The sequence below is a fragment of the Acyrthosiphon pisum genome, chromosome A1 (genome assembly GCF_005508785.2).
Source record: "Acyrthosiphon pisum isolate AL4f chromosome A1, pea_aphid_22Mar2018_4r6ur, whole genome shotgun sequence".
Taxonomy (NCBI): domain Eukaryota; kingdom Metazoa; phylum Arthropoda; class Insecta; order Hemiptera; family Aphididae; genus Acyrthosiphon; species Acyrthosiphon pisum.
The window spans coordinates 128258364-128280228 of NC_042494.1; the positions used below are offsets into that span (position 1 = coordinate 128258364).

The 21865-nt window shown below is 40.1% G+C and overlaps 1 protein-coding gene across 7 annotated transcripts in view; it reads left to right on the forward strand.

Moving 5' to 3' along the window:
* Positions 1-20249, forward strand: part of LOC100165100 (zinc finger protein rotund) — a 158318-nt gene extending 138069 nt beyond the window's left edge. For 6 of the 7 annotated variants that reach the window (XM_016808350.2, XM_029488289.1, XM_016808352.2 and 3 more), the window contains exons 6-7: positions 8797-8874; positions 18851-20249. In XM_016808350.2, the coding sequence (XP_016663839.1) occupies positions 8797-8874; positions 18851-20020 (1248 nt within the window). In that variant the 3' untranslated portion in view covers positions 20021-20249. The remainder of the gene's footprint in view (positions 1-8796; positions 8875-18850) is intronic. The other variant, XM_008189716.3, reaches the window with a different exon arrangement.
* The last annotated feature ends 1616 nt before the right edge of the window (positions 20250-21865 follow it).

Here is a 21865-nt window from a genome sequence, read left to right on the forward strand (position 1 = left end):
GTCGGCGGCGGTGGGGGACCGACGGAGAGTTCTCGTCGTCGTCGGCCGCCCAAACCGCACACTCGCCGAAACGAACCGCTCACGTACGGACCGGTGTCTGCGTGCGCGCTCCACACATAATATACACACACCACCGCAAAGTAATATTGTCGTGTCGTCGTCTCCGTGAACAGTGTGTGTTAATATAAATAATTTTATTTATTTATTTATTGGTTTTTTTTTTTTTTTACTTGTAATAATTATAATTTTTTTATTCGCTCCGACCGTGGTTGTAGTTATAACCTCCGAACGGTACCCGTGTTGTGTGCGTGTGCGTCCGTCCCGCGTTTATTTTTTATATTATACTCACCACCGGCTATAATATTTGTGGATATTAAATTGATACAGTTTTCATTACAGCCCGTCACTCGTGGGCCTGGTGTTTACATGCGTTTGGGCTGTGCGTTCTTTCATCTAGAAATTATTGTAAGCCCAAAAACCGCACCCGCAAACGAACACGATCATCCCTCGAGCGCCGCCGGTCATTTGAATTTTATGTGAACACGACCGTGTGCGCGTTACGCCGGCGCCGCCGCGCATAGCAATCGGTGCTGTAATCCGTACGCCGTCGGCATGAAGTACGATTTCGCAATGGAGAACTGTTTAGGGACCGACTATCCGAACCTGCACGAACTCAACAAGAACTGTTATGGGTTCTCGCCGGCCAGCGTGCAGAACGGACCACAGGCCGCTGCGGCCGCGGCCGCTGCCGATGAACAGACCATGTACAAGGTAACGATCACACGACGTTGAATAATTAGTTATAATATATTATGAAAAAAAATCGACGGTCAGACACAAACCCTCGTGAGTCGGTTATCCGCAACTGTATGTGGTTAGGAAGGCCTAACTAATCTAACCTGCTTAAGACACTACCCCCTCGGCTGTTTTTGCGATATTTCTTAGAATAATTTCCCCTCCCCCCCCCCCGTCTTCACCGATCGCCAATTAACGCCTAAGTACATGAAATTTTTCCGTATATTTTAAACGATTATAATATTATCGCCACGGCTCCCTGATCGCCGCCACTTTCTATTACTTTCGTCCGCGGCTGAATAGCCTATTGAGTTTTGTATTATAGTAACATTAAAAAAAACCCAACCTATATGCGTGTGTATATGCGTACCTGAATAATCTGGAGATCACGGCACGGTTACTAATGCGACCAGAACATGTCAGATAATCAATTATACTTGCTTTTTTCTTTCTTATTCTTATTCTTATTTTTTGTACATTTCGTTGGTCGAATCGTCCGAGAGTTTTCCCTCTTGTTGTCCGCCGGTTTACGAAAAATTCAATACACATCACGACGACGGTGACCGTTATCATTGTGTATGGTATATTATTATGCTTCGTGCGGGTGTTTGTGTGGGAGCCCTTTATTTTCTATCAAATTTTTAAGACGAATTTGCTGCAGGTAGTTAGTCCCGTTCCCCGGAATGGGTCATTCGACGTCCAAAACTCTCAACTTCACGATAGCTCACATTGTAGAAACACACGAATATAATACACTCCACGATAACGGTATGGTGATGCACCTCTGACTCCTTCTTGTATGATCTTGTGTGTACAAAGATTTTGAGTCCGAAATTCTGGCAATCGATTCACCGTCCTAATGGTGCACAGCGCACACGCCATATTTTGTTGTATATTGCAGGGTTACTTTAAAAAAAGCCATCACCCCCACGAGTGTCTGTGACTGCAGAGTGTAGTGTCCACGTCGAAGATCATACACCCAGCATTTATTTAGTGCTACAACTGTAAAAAAACAGTTCTTTTTTTGATTTGTAACTTCCAAACGACCTACATTGCACTCGTCTGTAACACTCGCGCACATGTATGAAATTTCATTGCATATAGGATAAGACTTAACTCAGTTTATGAGCCACTCATCACTGCTGCACACCGAAGCTGTTTTCGCTGTTATGTTTTAATAGAAATACGACGAACCGCACGTTCGAATACACTTCCGACTATAACCATGTATGCATTATAATATGTGCCAACTAAATAACGCCGTACTCATCCTTCCTTTGTATAGTAGGTAACGTTTTAACAACTGTCACATGCGCTCACGAAAAAAAAAATCAATATTGACGTTTTACGAAACGTGTTTGATATGCGGTAAAAAAAATATAAAGCACCCGCAGGATAATGTGTTCGTTTCTGTGTGTGTGTGTGTGCTGTGTCGGAACACTGAGCGTAAGTAAGTATATAAATCGCGGCGGCGGCAGCGTTGCCAAGTCGAACCGTCGTCGTCGGCGTGCAGCGGGGTGTCCGCCACGGACAGATAATAATAACGTCATCGCAGCCGTCGTTATCACCGGCGGCCGGCCCAATGAAATAATAATACTCAAAGTATCTATTATAATAGTCATAAGTAATAACTAATATGATATTATTATAATATCATAGTAATCAATATCGTCCCGTAACTATTGTGACATTTACGCGCGGTATTGGCGATCAAAAGCTTATCAAATTGATAAGCTGAAACGGGCGCGCTGTGTATTATTTATGTGTTATTTTTCCATCTGGCCCGTTTCAGACCACCCCCCGCTGGCCTGTAAATTGATAAGCTTTTGATCGCCAATACTATGTATCATATAATATCGTCGAACTCCGAGCGCGCGCTGCAGTGTACCTCCAAACGCGCAACGCCCCGAAACGTTTCGTACATTATAATCTATCCCGTGTTACAATATTATATACGCGCACTCGAGATAGTACCCAACACCACGTCTATATCATGACAAAATTTTATCTGAAAAAAAAAAAAACGGTTTTATACTTGTACATCGTCGCCCTCGAGTGTGTGTGTGTGTGTTGCGCGTTTCCTCGCGGACGAAAACGACAGCAGCGCGTATAATATTATGACTGTAACTATAGCGAGTATGCACACGCGCGACACACACACACACACGCACACTAATGAAGAGTTCATTAGCCTTGAAACGTGTGTGTGTGTGTGTGTGTGTGTGTGTGTGTGTGTGTGTGTAGGATCGGAATCGTCAGAAACACGAAATGGCACTACACAATTTTTTGGGATTAACGATACGACAATATAATATAGTGTTGCGCTGAAATTCGAGCTCTGAAAACTTTCGGTCGGTCGCTGCATAACAAAAAAAAAAAAAACGCGCGCGCGCCCGTTCGTTGTGGCAGCAGACGTCGTTATCGTCGTCGGCGACGTGCGGAAAGAGATAAAATTCGTACGAAATCCGCCGGCGGTCTTATCACGCGTCGCGCTCGCGCGCACAGTTATTAATTTCCTATCTAATACGATAATAATAATTTGCTCTTCATGTCCAAAAGTCGCCACCGCGTTTCACGCCGGCTCTGGCCATATATTATATACGTACAAAATGCATTTCACGACAATGTCTGTTATTATTATTATTATTACTATGTATTGTTATCGTTATGAAACTAGCAATTAAAAATATAACTTTATAATCTATTCCGTGGTGGTTACGACTCGGACTACTTTTGCGAACGATATTATAATAGAGACAGTGTAATTGTGTACGCGCAATAGGATAGAGGAGGAGGCCAGATAAATATTTCATCTCGTTCAGTCGGTTCGTTTTTTCGTCGTCGTCGTTGTTGTCTCGTTAGCTGATTTCGAATTTAATAGGTTTCAGGAAATGGAGTATTGTCATTCGTCGTAACCTTGTAAAGCGACCACGTGCGGCCGTGCGGGTGTTAAACTATTGCGTTCCCGCCGCCGCGTTGGTAATCCTCGTTTTTTACGGCACGGCGTCCTTAAAAAGATATCTTCGGAAAATTTTCGCTTTTACTTATTAGAATAATAATATTATTACCTATTCGCATTCCTGAAACCACGGTTTCGGCACCATACAAACCCACAGCATAATAATTGCCGGTGGCTCGCGGTGCGCAGACGCGACGCTGTTATTTAGTACTATTATTATTATAATATCCAGTAGTCCAGAAAAGAGTAAAAAAATATACTTTAACATTATTATGGTCGTTGTTTTATCATTTGGCGCCACAGCCGCCACCGCCGTTGCCGGTGCGCGGTAATAAATTCACGACGAACGAAGACAAAAAGGATGGTCGGAACGAGTGGTGGCGGCGGCGGCGGCGGCGATATCGGGAGAGGGAAAACGATAATTATACGTGTTCGTAATATACGACCATAAAAAAAACAGACTCCTCTCACGCACAAAATATAAAAAAAAAAAAATATATATAAAATATATATACCAACCATATGGGCTAACAATGACAGTGCACACGGTCTCGTGGCCGCGCATAAATGTTTTGAAACATGTTAAAACTGTTGCACGCAACACAAGAGGCCCGCTATGTTATAGGTAAGTGTGTGTGTGTGCGGGTGTGTGCTTGTTTGCGTGTGTGTGTGTGAGTATATACGTACCTACGTATATAATAATATGTGTATATATGCAAATTAGGCTATATAGTCGCCCACCTAAAAGTTATTAGAGAGACTAACGCACGCGCGCTCGCGCCAAATGAATGGTAACTGGGAAGTACATGTATTATTATATACATCTGCCGGGCGACACATCAATATATATATATATACATACCTATAGTACGATAATGTACATAAAGCGGCGACAGTCGTTCGTCCATATAATACAATATTATTATTATCATAACAGCCGCCGCCGCCGCCGCCGTTGTCGGCAGAAACTTTTTAGTACCTACCTACTACCGCGTAATATATTATTACCTATTATATAGGTACCTAGTTGAAAGGTGAGTGGTGACACACGTACGTGTGGGTAAAATAATATAGCATAGGCGTAAGACATTCGTCAGAACTTTATCCGGATATTTTAGTAAACGCAGATGTATATTTCACGAATGTAAACCGATTCGATGATTGTATATTTCATAGTCATTTAACTGTTTATTATATTATGCTAGATATACCTATACTGATCGTAAACAGTTTAGGTACCCATTGCCATTTGATATCGAAACGAAATATTTTTGATCAATGTTTGGACCACTCATTACCGGACGGTTCGTATACGGTAGACGATATAGGTATAGTATGTGCCTATTGATATTATACATCATAGGTTGCGTAAGGTATATAATATACTCTTCGCTGATCACTGTGTCACTCGTGTATAGGTACTTAACGACTTATCGACGGGTTATTATTTTATTATTATCGTCAATATAACCGGTGCATATCTGCCATAATAACTGTTGGTATAGAAATTAACAGAATATATTATAATATAGTGTATAAAAAACTCGTTTATATAGGTCTTCAATATCAATACACACACACACACACGCATTATAATACTCGTTATGTGTTCGATTATGCGTATGATATTGTATTCGTGTATACTTATTTTTCGGAAGGCTTATGCGGGAACCGGTTTTATTTTTACGTCAAATGGACGCGCGTTCACTTCGCTCGCGCGGGGCGACGATGATCGATGCGGTTCCGATCGTGGGCGGCGTGGGCTTCCCCCAGAGCGACACGGCGTACCTACTCGACCCTAAAAAGTACTCGGACTTCAAAACGCGCGGATGGATATTTTAATAATGCACAGTGAAATATATTATTGTTACGACTTCAGCTCGCGCTAGTGTCATAATATACATATACTATTATGTATCCGCCGACGCGGCTTCCACGTGAGAAAGAGGCCGCCTTCGCGAGGGGTTGTGAGGTTCGGGGCGGTGCAGGGGGTGAAATCGTCGGATGTCGAGTATAATATTATAATATTATCCCCATCAACCGGCACTCATAAACACGGGATTTATTACGCCGCAGCAGGATCTATCGTTTGTCGCCGTCGCGAGAGTCGGAAATTCGCCGTCGTCCCCCGCTCGCACGGGAAACACGGTGGCAAATTTTCAAAATTAGTTCCGTCGACTGATCGCGGGGGAAACGCTGCGAGGGAGAGAGAGACAGACAGACAGACAGACCATATGTGACGACTTCTGCTGCGGCGTACATTATTATATTAATATTATAATATTATGTGTCATGTGTAATATAACCGACGGGGTTCAACGGGTCACACCGTAAATCCTGCACAGCAGTGAAATGCTCCTGCCGCCGATTTAGCTTGTAAAATGTGCATTCTTCGAGTTTGTTAAATTGTACACGCACGTCGTCGCTGCCAAGACGAATCAGTCACGGCCGCCTCCTCGTCGTCCTCACATCGCGAGCTTCGTCAGGTTCTCCGGTCGGTATAATAATAATATTATAATAATTATTATACACATGATGCGCGCATAAAATTATATACGCATGTGACGTGACATCCTCCTCCGACGTGTTTCCCCCTTAAAACAAATAGTCTACAAAACGCGTCGACGATTTTCCTGTCCGTAACCTAACCTATACCTGTGCAATATACCTATACACGTGTGCGCGACACACCTGACAAGTGTCGCTGTCGTCCACGCGCGTGCGTTTTTAATACTATGTTTGTCCACCGTAAATATTTGTTTTATCGTCGTAAGGGGGTACCGCGTTCATCAACGATCGCCGCCGCCGCCGTCGTCGTCGCCGTGTCTCTATATTATATTATTATAAATACCTGTACCGGACGAACTTTAGCTATCCGTATGGTACATTATTACGTAGGCACTCGTAAAAGTGCGCGTAATTGGTGTGAAAAAAACCTATCGTCTCTCCGAACGAACTCTATCGAAAATATAATAATAACAATAATATTATTGTAACGACTTGAATATAAATATTTGTGTTTATCGTTGCATACGATTCTTTTTTTTTTATTATTCATCCACAGCAGCAGCAGCAGTTTAAACGTATATAAATGAGTTTATAAACGCCAAACAACTAATTATATAATAAGCGCTCTGTTGCATAATTTGTGGTTATTCCCCTACCCCCTACAATAAATTATAATATTATTGTCAACGGAATTATATTGACATTGGCGGTTTCATCTTGGCTCGTCAATGGTTTGTCTTTTGCTGCGCGACTGCGCAATCGATAAAATCGTTACATCAAACGAATAAAATAATATAATACTTTGCATAATATTTTCTAATTATTTTATTAAACCATTTATCAAATCTAACCTAAAAACTCGTTGTATACATGTATACATGTAGCTGCAGTAGTTTTCCATTTCACCCCTAGCTCGTTACGCACACGTTGCGATATGACGAGGAGTGACCAAACACCTCGGTCGTCTCGCGGTCGACGTCCTCTTCTCGGCAACGGGTCCCTGCTCTCTCTCCAGGGGCGATTTTTCTAACGGACTAAAAAGGGTGACGGCCACAGCAGTATATATAGAGTCCTCCGGGCTATTTTTTCCACCCTTTTTTTTTTCGGTGGCGAGCGTCTCGCGCGCGCGCTTTGGCTCGATCGCCAGAGAGGGCGGCGGCGGGTTAATGAAACACAAAAAACCCGATTGTATGTGTGTGTGTGTGTGTGTGTGTGTGTGTGTGTGTGTGTACACCCCCTTTGGTTAGGTTCCATTTTTTACTTGCATTATGTGTGTGTATGTTGCACGCAACCGCCGCCGCCGCCGATTGTGCAATAATCCGAAAAGAGGGTCTCGCGCCGCGATGGGAGTAATGAACGTGCAGGGAATACGCTGCACACACGCACACACGCTGCAGCAACATATTATATTATACAGAACCTTTACCTATAGTATACTCGCTTATATATTATCGACAAATTGGTCGGACTTAATTGAACGGTGGATATGTTGGGGAGAGGGCGGGTCATTAAAAAATAAACGACATGTTATTTTTTTTCGTATAGGTATATATGATAATAATATATTATATTTATATTTTTGGGAATACGTGCACAGCCATGGCAGTGCGGCGCGCTGCCGATGCCAAAATATTAGCGTCCGTCGGCCAAAAAAAACCGTATAAATAGACGAAGAATTAATGTTCCTAAAACGACGTCGTCGTCGTAGTCGTCGTTGTTGTCATGTATACATTATACTTATATTATATTATTATATTATATATTCTGCTCGGTCGTTTCATAAAGAAAAAAAACAAGATACTTCCACCGTGCGCGCGCGAATTCGATTACTACACGCGCGCGTGTAGGTCAAGTTTTTTTTCGTTTATATAGGCACTGTATATAAAAAAAGGGGTGACTCGTATTTTGATTCTTTCTTCTCGGGGGTTTTTTTTTTATCGCAAGAAATAAAAACGAGTGTTTCCGCTCGACCGGTGTAGGTTGTCGGTGTATTGTGCGGTGGCGGAGGGAAAACAACAGTTATCGGTAATAAAATTCAATCGCGAGACGCGATACTTATGAATTATATATAAGAGCGGACGGAAAGAAAAGCCATGCACAATTTGTTTTGCTAATGTGCGCCGTGTATGGAAATCGATGTATAACTAGAGCGGGTGTTTGAGAACAAGTATATTTTTATTTTTATTTTTTTTTTATACGTCAACCAGTTAGGTCAATTTAGTTTATTCACCGACTGAATCTCGGATCTTCCGGAAATGCATGTTCGACGAAAAACTGTTTTTCCTAAACTCGGGTTGTCCGTCGTCGGAAATCGTCATTTTTGTTATCCACTTGCGCTAATTGGTTTCTATTTTGTATACATATTTAGGTACACTGGGGGACCGATTAGAAATCCGTGTTACCTAAAACTGTTGTGGAATTTCTAAGAGTCGTTTAATACCCCTTCCATTCTTGTAACACGAACTACTGATCACCCCGTGTATAGATATATATTTAGGTATATGTTATGCTCATGGCACGTATTGTTGTTACAGGGTCGCGGTAGGAAGCGGGGCGTGAACAAAGGTAGAGACGGTCTCGGATGGTCGAGTGTGGACCACGGAAACCCAGAGGTAAGTTTCGATTGTTTATTAGTAAAATATATATATATATAAGGCCTATTAAGGCGTCATGTATATAATATATATGAATTATCGTTGTTGTTTCGTCTTCCGATTTAAAAAAGTCATGATCCGAAAATAATTTAGTAGTGTGTAGTGTGTTTTTTTAAATAATACCGATCGTATCCGCCCCCGACGCCGATCTTAAGAATCACCGGAAAATTTAACCATAGTATACGACTGTGAATATAATATACTACCATGTAGTATACTATTATAATACGTATAATATATAAACGAGTTTTGTTTGGGTGCATTGAAACGCTTCAGTATAATATATAATATTATAATATATAGTATATAATATACCTACATTATATATTCAGTATATTATAATACATGGGTACATATTATTATATACGATAATAGACATCACTCGTAATTAGTAATTACTTCCTAACGTGTATTATGCGGCGATAAAACACGATTAGACCGGTTTTATTATAATATTATATTATATATTTCAGTTCACGAATGGTTACGAAAAATCGACCACATAATATTATTATTATAATATCCGATGCCGTCACGTTATTGAACGTCCAAAGTCGCTGGTCGATCGAAAGCCGAAAATAGTTCTAGTTGGATTATTATAATATTATTATACAAAATTCGCTTACTGTCGGTTTTTATTTTTCCTCTTCGGACGTCGGTAATTTTTTAAGCACGTCGTTTTTATTGAATACACGCGAGCGGCGATAACCCCCATCGCGCTGAAAACAAACTCTGAGAAATAAGTCTATTAAAAAAATCTCAACAAATTATACACCTGTGACTGTGTGATAACACATATTTTATAATAATAATTACCGTCGGGAAAAAAATAGAATACATTATAACTATATATTGCATGTCATTAGTGCGGTGCAGCGCGTAAATGATAGCTGGCGCATGTGTATGATATCATTGCAGCTTTACACCTATTATATACAATAATATACACTTAATATATTATATTGTATTATGCTGCGCGCGTACGCCTCCGTTGTTGCGTTTTATCGGTAAATCAAATTAATTGCTAATAGATTGTGTGTGTGCTAGGCTCGCGAGAATATTATGTTTTCTTTTAAACAGACTGCAGCAAGTATTACAACATGTAGCACGTGAACCAATTGTTTTATTTTTAATTTTTCTTACGTTTCGAATAAAAATCAATTTCCCCTGACGTCTACACGCTGAGCAATACTATATACCTATACTTACACTGTATACCTTATAGTAATAATATTGTACCATCCGTCGACGAAATTCTTAAGACCATAATTTAAATTTACTATTACTATTATTGCACGGTCGTTGCGCGAAAACGAGTTTCACGTGTTTCGGCTGTTTTCGTTACATCCGCAGCCTACACTATATTGTAATATGGAATAAAATGCGTTTAATTTCGAAAATAAAAGCATAAAAATTAAATCGGCGACGGACGACGTTCGAGATAATCCTCAGAATCCGTTTTTACGCGATTCGCCGCCGCCGAAGAGAGTCTTTTTACCTGTCACCAGACACCTATAATAATATCGTTTGCAACATGTTTCAATTAGCCGTCGCCGCCAGTTATTGCCGAGAATTGCACCCGGGAGAAAAAAAAGTGATAAGAGTATTATAGTATAGGTATATTATATTGTACGAGAATTAATGTTTTAATTTCAATTGAAAAAAAAAAAAAATGTGAACGCCTCGTGTTCGCCACGCCTCACCTATTTATAATATTATGATACAGTATATTATAATATTATATTATGCCTAAACTGATTTATGTATATTATTATAATATGGTCGCGTCATTATATTTTTATGATGTTTTGCAACGGTGCGCTCGGTTGATGGAAATAATACATAATATTATACATAGATATCGAGAATAATGATAATAATAAGACAATACGTACAAAATAAAAATCGGAGATTGCGGTCGACACCTACGACGTGTCTCGACGTAGCTCTATCCGGTTTAGTTCGGTTTAAAAAAAAAAAAAATTTTTTAACGATGGGCGACCAAATAAACACTATGAATCGTGGTTTCGTGTTACATAATCGGCGATGGTCGCTATTATGGTGGTATGGGGACGAAAAATTATTATTATTATTATATTATTTTTTTTTTAGCACAGCCGGACAAACCGGTGTGTGTTGGTGTGCCCGAGTACGATTGTCATCGTGCATTATTTACGAACCGTTGATTTTTTTTCGCTTTTTGTAACCCCTCAAAACGAGAACGGGTCGAATTTAATTGAATTAGAAATATAAAAAACCTGAAGCCTTTTCGTTCTACCACGCGCATATATATACCTATCCGTATATTTATGTTTATTATGTATATACTAAATACACATATATTTTATATACCACGCGTATATACATATTTAGGTATATAATATAGAAGTATAGAACCCCTTTTTTTCATCTACCTGCTTCCTATATGCTACCCCATGCGCGTGTACACACGTGACTGCTAAATTGGAGGAATTATCGGTCTGTCGTATTTTTTTTTTTTATTATTATTTAATTATAAAAGAATGGTCAGTGGGTATGCGCACGTGCAATTCGATTTTTCCAATGTTGTAATTTGCATAATATTATATATTTTTTAATTCAATACGTCGGTCACCCATCATCCATCGCACGTCCAGGGGAAAAAAAAATATTCGATAATCCCGTGTCTTGGGCGGTCGACGCAGAGTTTTATTGTTTCATGTTGGAACACCGCGACATTAATAATTATTATTGCCGTGACCGTGCAGCGAGGGTTATTATTTCTATTTTTTTCACGTCTATGTGTTTTTGAGCTCGTTTCGACACGAGGAATTTTGCGGTCGAATAGGTCGCCGCGCCCGATCATTACACAGCAGCGTACCTATATCCCATATTATAACGACAACTTTCGTGTAAATGATATGATAATAATATGGTACATGGGCAACGCACATATTATATGGTCGGCGACACAGCTGTTATTGTAATGTCGTGTGATAATCCTTTGAACGGTATCTCGTTCGTATCGGTATTGCATACCTAAACATATATAACTACATACGTATAAGTGTATAACCGAAATTATTCGCCAAACACGACGTAAATACCATATATTGTAGAGTATAATGTACTAAATCAACAGTATAATACGGTAAATACGATATTCAGGTCGAAGCGCAAAATTCACCAAAATATGCCTAGGTATACCCTACCTACCGAGATGATATCAAAATAATAATAAAAACAATAATAATAAATGTAAACAAAATCGTTATCTGACTTTAACCGTCGTTGCCCGAGGTCTAGACCACCGCCGGTGCAGCGGCGGTAGCCACCAGGCCGGTCACCACGCCGCGGCGTTTTTTTCTTCTTCTCGTTTTTGTTTTTTAACAACAATTTCAAACGCACGCGCACACAGGTAGCTTGTCGCCGCTTAATGTCGTGTGTGTGTGTGTGTGCGCCGCCCGCGGCTGTGGCGGCGGCGACCGACTCGCGCCGGGTGCGTACACATTATATGCAGCGCCGCGTCGTGTAGCCGCCCGAATGTCGGAATTCGTTTCGTACGGCCGTCCCCCACCCCTCCCGCCACGTTTTCATCGCAGTCAAACCTGTGGAGAGGAGGGCTTATGCGTTTGTGTTTTTTAAACGCACGCCATACAGCGCGATTGCCGCCGCCGCCGCCGATTTGTTTCCCGTCTACCTCCTATAGATAGGTCGTCGGTAGTAAAGTTTGGCACGTTTTGACCGCGAGACTTTCGCGTGTTTCGTTTCGAGTCCGCACAACGATAATGATATTTCGTAATTCGTCATTTGTCCCGTTTGGAGTCAGCCGATTGCAGCTGCCGTCACTATTATACCGTAGTTGTTGTCCGATATTTCCGACGCTGATTTTTATGGAAAAAACAAACTGTTTATTGGACAATATTATTACTATGTTCCGAATCATTTGCTTGTATCGGCTGTAATCGAGTATCGTTTACGCGTGGTATGTTTTTTTTAAACAGCGATTGCAGTCGACTTTTCCGCTGCGCTTTTGCGCGGCTCTTTACCATTACACAAGTGCACTCGAAATGGGCGTGTTGACAATACATTAAAAACAATATTATATTATTATAACGTAAACTCGCGTATAATATATATTATTATTAGTTATTAATTTATTATAATACTCTCATCAGTCGTTACTATAGTATAGGTATTATATTATTATTCCACGGCGGTGAGGCAAAACGCGTTCGACGACGAGCGTGTCGGCGGCGTACCTATTCTATACGGCGCGCGACCGACCTTGGACATGACATCACTGCGCGCGCCGTCGCCGTCGCCCCACGGTATACGTATAATATTGAAAACGCGGTACAGTCAGCCGTCCGCGCCACGGCAACCTCCCTGTATACGCGCGACGGGGACGACTATAATATGACACGACTCGAGTGGATGGACGTGCGTCTTTTTTCTAAATTTCCGTCTTCTAACGGGCAGCTCGCGAGGCTTTGCGCAGATTATCCCACGGCGGCGGTGAACTATTATAAGCGTGTGTAAAATACAATAATTACTATCGTATTATTATATTGTATTATAATTCCGTTTTGCCGCGACGCACACGATTTCGTCATTTCAATATTAATTCATTGAATTCAGTTTCCCGTCGAACCGCATTCGATTTGTATATTATACGTGCGCGTCAATTATTATAACATAATAATAATAATATCATTGTTCTGTGATTTAATATTGAGCGCCCTCGTCATATGGGCCCGCCGCCGCGTAATCACGGTCATACGACGGTCGTAGATTTTTTTTACTGCATATTATTAAGCGCCGTGTGTCTGGCTGCGCTCGTGTGCGTTCTCGACGGTTTCCGACGACGACGACGACGACGACGACCAGCGTGCTCGTATAGGCGTACCGTGTGTTCGAAAAACAGTTTTTTACGGAAAACCGTACGACGGTTTTTGTTTTAAATGGATTATAATATTATATTTATTATTGTCGTTCGTGATATTTTGTTCGCAGTCGGCGTACATTACCGCAATACCGCGGATATTATACCATTGGTGTTGGGTGTATAAATAAATGTGAGATATGCGATGTTGATCTAGGATTTGGAAAAACATTACGTAATTTTGTTTGAAATGCGATTTTGTCCATTGTCCCCCGAATGGCGAAATGCTCAAATATCACATTGCGTTACGAACAAACGCATATTATGTATAATATTATGCGAAAAGTGGTCTGCAGTGTATATACGAGTAGGTAGTGTGTACGTATAAATAAATAATGGAGACGACGGCAATGGCGACTTCTTTGTCGGATGGTTTAAAATATTTTTTTCAAACGAGTTTTCCCTTTCGATATTCTCACAAAATGCAAGTGACTAAACCAATATCATAATATCATTACTCCACATCGCAGGGCAATATAGCTGCACCGATGTGTGGGACGTTGATCGGCGGCAGCGGTACATTTGAATCGTTTCGATAGAAAGTCGCGATGATTCGTCTCTTATTATATTATGTTTCCTGCGGCGACTTATTTACGAAAAAAAGCGAACGCAAAACCCGTTACAAAATTCAACGACACTTTTTATTTTTTATTGCGATTTCGTTTTTTAATTCGTTTGCATTGAATAAAAAAAAAAACCGGTAAACTATTATAATATACACTGCGGCGAGCAGCCATCGCAGTATCACACAATGTGTGTTACAATATTTTAAATACATTTATACAACAATTTTATTTATGTTTGCTCACTGGATTTGTGCACTTTTTTTCCGAACGTCTTAGAAACTATTGCGTGGTGGGTTATTATTGTCTTACTGGACTTATTTTTGACCAATATTGCACTCTAGTCTCTATACTTAAAAAAACTTATGTTTGCATATTTACTTTGGTTGGTTAACTGTAATGTTTGGTCGATATAGGCCGAGAAGTTTAAAAGAATATATTTATTTAAGTACATATTCAGACGCACATTTTCTTTCAAATTTACTGACAATCATTGAAGTTGCAAAATATCATTGTTAAAAATAAAAGTTTTTGTTGATCGTGTCAAAGCATTTTAAGACTTAACGAATGATTTATTGACTACGTACATAAAGCCTAATACCTATGCGTGTTATTCATGAGATTAATGGTTTCTGTAGTGTTATAATTATTACGTAGGTACTGAATTAAAATAAAAAAAAATTAAACTTGTATCGACCGAGAATCGTTAAATCGACAACTATTATAATAGTACCAACGTTTTCAAACCTGTTTTTAATCCAAGTGCTATTCGTCTATTTATCGCTTATGTAATAAGTGCAATTCGACTATCCCTGCGCCGAGGCATTGCACATTATATAAAGGTCATTTTATCCAAATGGTATATAATGCGTGTACTTGTTGTATAAATGGATAATGTTATACTCGTGAATAGTCGGTGGGTAATAATCACCAAATTATTGTAATAATATATTTGAAGGAAACTCGTATAAACATTCATATTAAGCTGCACACGATCATGAATTATTTCTGATCGTCTCAAATGAAAACGCTTCTCGTACAAAACCCCACCGTGTTCTGCGGTACCGAAGCCGTCGAGGCCCCCAAGCCAGTGTGTCGTGTATTATATAATAGATCGCCACGGCCACCGTCTTGTTTTCGCTCGTGTAAATTAATTGCATATTAACGGACGCGTGCGCCGAAGAATGCGCACGTGGACTTAATGAGAGTGATTCCGAAACGGAACAATTATAATCTTATATAATATATTATTATTATTGCTGTGATTATTATTTTGTCGCCGACCGCGACCGCGACGGGTTCTGTGTCTTTTGTTCGTTCGAGTCATGATGTTTGAAAAATAACAACCACCCTGTAGCTGTTATTATGGGTATACCTACTTATCATAATATTTTAATACAGCATGCTATAGGCCGGCCAATATAAAATTATTTTTATTGCACCGCGATGGATAAGAATAAATTTACTGCATATCGTTGTCTATCTCGGTGTATTATTGTTATTATCATAAAAGACGATCGGTTTTTCGAAAAATAAACTCTGTTTACTGCGCATAATATTATTATAATGTATTGCACTTGGCCGTCGATGTTTATCGCGTCCACCACGATCGATGGCTGCAGCGGCGGCGGCGGCAGCAGCAGCAGTAACAGCAGCTGAAAACCCGGTTTTTTAGTCGCACGCACCAGTCTCTCTTTTAACCCTAACGCGTCGTCGGGCGCACGTTTTTAAAAAAAAAATTCACGTGTGTGTGTATTGCCGCTCCTGCACACACGCACACACACACACACACACTGGCACACTCACACACACACACACACACACACACACACACTGGCACACTCACACACTAATCGGCCGAGCAGGACCCTCTTCCATATAGTTATACGATATTACGTATATAGGTATACAATATTATGGTGTAGGTACGAGTCTCGCGTGTGTATTGCGCCGAAACCGGTCCACACTCGACCCGTCGACGATTGTGTGTGTGTGTGTGTGTGTGTGTATATGCGCCTCTCTCGGACCCCCCGAAAAAAACGAAAAAAAGAAAACGGACAGACAGACAAGCGAATAAATCCGACGGACGGCGGCGGCGGTGGCGGGTGCGGAGATAATCATCGGCGGCGGCGGCGGCTGAGCGACCCGCGTGTGTGTGTTTTACACCGCCATGTTAGATACGGTCGTCGGCGATCCGTTTCTTTGTCGAGATTTTTCATCGTTATAATTATATTCAAAACGTATAAATATGTGGGCACCATACTCGCGTACACGTCACATACAATGTACGGGACGTTATACATTTTCGAAAGATTTTTCACTATTTCACACGCACATACATACGCACACACAGATTCGGACGACCTTGAATTGTACGTCCCGGCCAAGGTCGCACCGGATCCCGTGATAACGCGTTTCACTGTCGTCGGATGATAACAACACCACACACGCGGTCTTACGTGTTATTATTATTATTAACGCCGTGCGATCGGCCTTGGTCTCGAACGATGTAGGTACCCACCTATATGTTGCACGCCAGTGGGTCACGATATGACCCGGAATCGTTTCGTTTTGTCGGTATTCATATCGATATGTATTAATGTATTTTATCACGCTCTCATACTGATAAGTATAATAGGTAATGCGACTAATAAAAAAACAACAATAATTCCGCGTGGAACACAACCCGCGTATTGGTCTGTCGGTAGACTCGATAGTGGTAATAACCATCGTCATAGTCGTCGTATATTATGTCGTAAAATAGTTGGACCATATTATAATATTGCACTATACCTATATTATTATAAAATCGCCACCGCCGTCGGTGGTTTTAGATTATCATTATAACGTGACTGTCCTCGAGCGAACGTGAAATGTAATATGCAAATTATTATTTACAAAGTAGGTACCTATTTTATCGGTGAGAAATGGCGTTTTTTACTCAAAACCGGAAATCAATAATAATAATATACGGTTTGTATGTGTGATGGGATTTCATTGATTTTGAACAGACCCTTTTGTAGTGTTATACCGATACGATAATAATAATTTATAACTTTTACCGTACGACAGTTGGTTTTGTCAGATGTTTATTGACAAGAGAATACCGGACGTCGTTGCGGGGGCTATAGTGGGCAACATGCGATTATTTATGACTACCTATGTGTGTGTGTGTGTGTGTGTGTGTGTGTGTGTATGTGTGTGTGTGAGTAAACACTCGTTTCATACAACCCCCCGTTAGGAACGTCTCTACGGGACCTGGTCCTAACACAACGAATAATATAAACGGGTTGTGATTGTTGTGGAATTTTTATCGCCCTACGACGTGTACGTGTGACATTTGTCGGACGCGATGACGTATGTGCTAGTCCCTTTTACGCGCTTTTGGACCCAGTCCAATAGACCTCTAGCCGAAAATCTTTCGAGGCCCGTGTAGTCTATATTCGGACGCCTTGACCTTAGCTGTGAAAATTCTATCTCATTGAGTATACATATATATATATATATTTATTTATTTTCGATGCGAGCACCGCGACGATGACGGCTTTTTTTGGATACTTGCCCGACGTAACCCGTTGCGTATTGTGTCTGGTCCGGAGAGGGGTGGCAACACAAACCAGTATAATAATATTAGGTATACGAATAAACGCCTACGGCTGCAGGTAGTATAACAAAGTGGTGCTGGTGTGGTGGCTAACCTGTGCATTTGCGGTAACCGGTATAACGCACAGATACTCCGCGGTTATTTATAATAATTTTAATTCTATGCATAATAATTAAAATCGGAATACGAAACAATATCATGTTATACAATATCATAATGAACATGTAGCGTACAGGGCCAATGAAAGGAGAGTAAACACTGTCTTCGAACTAAGAATAATCAGCTATAAAACATAAAACGAAAAAATATCTCTAATATTATTTTCTGAACTAAAAAAGCAATGTTTGTTTTTTTATTTTTATGTTGCAGATCTTTCAAATTGAATAATTATTGTGTTATTTTCACTATATTATATTATTTATTACCATTGCATAAATTATTTTTTCATATGATTTAATATCAAATTAAAGATCTTGCCAACTATAATTTTAAAAATGCTACAAATATAAGGTTTTAAGTTTTTTTTTTCTATAGTCTATAATTTCTATATTTCATTATGTACAATTACTAGTGTAAAACAAGACTGCCATTTAAATAAATGGGTAATTATAATTTTAAAAGGGATGCACTTAAATATAAATTACGTGCTTAATTGACCTTATAATCCGTCAGTCTGGCAGTGTACCCAATAGTTACATATCTAATATAAAAACATAAACTATAACAGTTTAACAGTGCAAATTATGTATTTACAGCTTAACTGATAATTTTAGAATATTATCTATTCATTACAATACGATGCACGCACCGTTATTAACAGACATTTTTTTATTTTTTTTCCAGCAGATATTCGCATCCAAGTCGGAATTGCAATTGCACTCGCAGCTGCACGTCAAAGACGTAAAACCATACAAATGCCATCAGTGCAACAAAACATTCGCCAACAGCTCGTACCTGAGCCAGCACACGCGCATCCATCTAGGCATCAAACCGTACCGGTGCGACATCTGCCAGCGGAGGTTCACACAGCTCAGCCACCTGCAGCAGCACATACGCACGCATACCGGCGACAAGCCATACAAGTGCAGGCACCCGGGTTGCACCAAGGCGTTCTCGCAGCTCAGCAACCTGCAGTCGCATTCCCGGTGCCACCAGACGGACAAGCCATTCAAGTGTAACTCGTGCTATAAGTGCTTCCAGGACGAGCAGTCGCTGCTCGAGCACATACCCAAGCACAAGGAGTCTAAACACCTCAAGACGCACATATGCCAGTACTGTGGCAAGTCGTACACGCAGGAGACGTACCTGTCCAAGCACATGCAGAAGCATGCCGAGCGGATGGACAAGCGGCCGCCGATCATCGGCATACCGCGCGTGGCCCTGGAGAACGGCGCGTACTGGGGCAAGATGTCGCCGGATACAGCCAACAACCTGGTGGAGGCCATCAACCAGCAACAGCAGCAGCAAGAGTGTATGCAAGGAGGAGGCGGCGGCGGTTCTAACGGAGGCGGTGGCGTCGCAACCGCCGGTGACTTGAACGCCGGCGGACCGTCCAGCACCGCGGCGTCCGTGGCCGCCGACGATCAGCCGTCCAACAGGCACGGCACCCACCTACCCCCCGCTCCGCCCGAGTACCTGTCGGACACGTCGTCCGTTCCCAAGACGAGCACGTCCGCGTTCACGCCCATCCAGTCGTTCGGACTGCCGACGCACCCACCGCCGCCACCATCGCACCACCCTCACCACCCGCACCATCAGCAGCACCATCAGCAGACCATGTACATGCCGTACAACCACTTGTCGTTCTCGGGCGCCAAGCAGCTGGGCGCGCACGGCCACCAACTGTCGCCGATGGCCGGGCCCATGGACATGAAGCCGCCGTCCGTCGGGTCCAACGGGTTCCCCAACCAGCTGATCTCGCTGCACCACATACGCAACTACTCGCACCAGCCGAGTCCGTCGGCCATAATGTCCGAACACCTGTTGCACGGCATGAAGGACAAGGTGCAGTAGTAGTGGGTGATGAGCGGCGGGCATCGTCGTACCCACTATAAGTTTATATTATAATGTACCCACATCGGCACGCCGCCGCGACCCGCTGGGCCGTACCGTGTGTCAAAATATCTGTATTTATGTATAGTTTAATATTATGCAGAATGTCATAATAATATTATCATTATTATATGTGTATTGTATCGGTACGCGGAAAACCGTATTGATAATAATATTTATGAAACGCCCGCACGGTATTCCTTATAATATTATATTATTACCGTCGTCGTCGCCGCCGCCGCCGCCTGTGTCGCGTGTGGTTAGGTTAGATATATAATATTATAATATGTATACATTTATACCAGGTTAGGTATACCGGCTGTGTGTATTATGTATGTACATATTATTATATTATGTATACCTTGCAACGCGAGCCAACTGTGATGACGCACGCAACAGCGAATTGTCGACGACCACCACAATTTTCTCGCCGATTTACGCCGTTTAAAATCATTATTATTATTATTATTATTTGTATTATTATAATTATTATTATTATCATTATTATCATTATTATTATTATTATTATTATTATTATTATTATTATCATCATTATAAATGTGTTTTTATACGTTTTTTTTGTCCAATGTCAACGTGTATGTGTCTCATCGTCGTCTCGATCCAATCCTTTGATTAGTTTTTTTTTTCATTTATACCTCCCTAATATTATAGTATATTATATTAAATTAAGTTTTGGTGTTAAGTTATGGTCCGAGTGTATACGTGCGATTTTATTGCCCGTATCCGTGTAATGTGTGTAAATATTTTTGAGTGAGTGACGAGATGAGGAGAACAGCTATCGTTAATTTGTATTGTATTTTTTTTTCTTCAACCTTTTCTTCTCGTCAAAGTGAATTGTCTGTACCCAAGACTGATGTGTACATAATTAATAATAATTATTGTAAAATACATAAACAACTAACGGAAATCGGGCAGTAAAATACTATCGAAAAAATATTAAACAATAATGCAGTTATAAATGTTAGAGATATTATAAATTTTTTCTCTTTATTTTCATTATTATTATTATTATTGTTTATTTTTATTTTTTTTTTTTTTTTAATGGAGAGCGTTAGGGACACAGAGGTCAGTCGCATGGATCTCAGTAAATTGTAGACGACGTATATTGTTTTTTTGAAAACCTTACTGAAGCAGTGTTTTACATTTCTTTTGTGATTGTTACCATTTGTAATAGTATAGTCAACGAGTCACGAAGGTAATTAACAAATTCCTAACCTAAAACTTAATTTTATAGGATACGTAAATTTTATTTTGAATAAGTTTGTAATTTTTTTTTGTAACTAATTAATTTAAAAACGTTAATTTTTTAATTATTATTATATAATTTTTATTTCGTTTAATGCTCAATTTGTATTAAATTTCGTTGTTCCGCTTTTAAACAAATTATGTAATTTTTTTTATCGTTGTGATGGTTCGGTACTTAAGGCTAACAAATATTTTTTTTGTTTTTGTTGAACTATTTTAATTTACGAATTGTACAAAAACGAACATGGAAAAAAGTAAAAAAATAAATAAAAATAAGCCTGTACATTATTAGTTAAAATGTTATAATATAATATAATATATGTATATTATAACGTGACTATTAAGTTTGTTGTACAACACATTTTCCGACGGTCTTATATATTATATATATAACTAAATATATATATTATGTGTATAAAAAATTTATATACATAAGTTGTAAAATAATTTTTTTTTGAGGTTGATAAAAATATTCCAATAAAAAAATGTATTAAAAAAATGGCTACATTATTATTTTTTTTCCTTATCACCTAAAAAAAA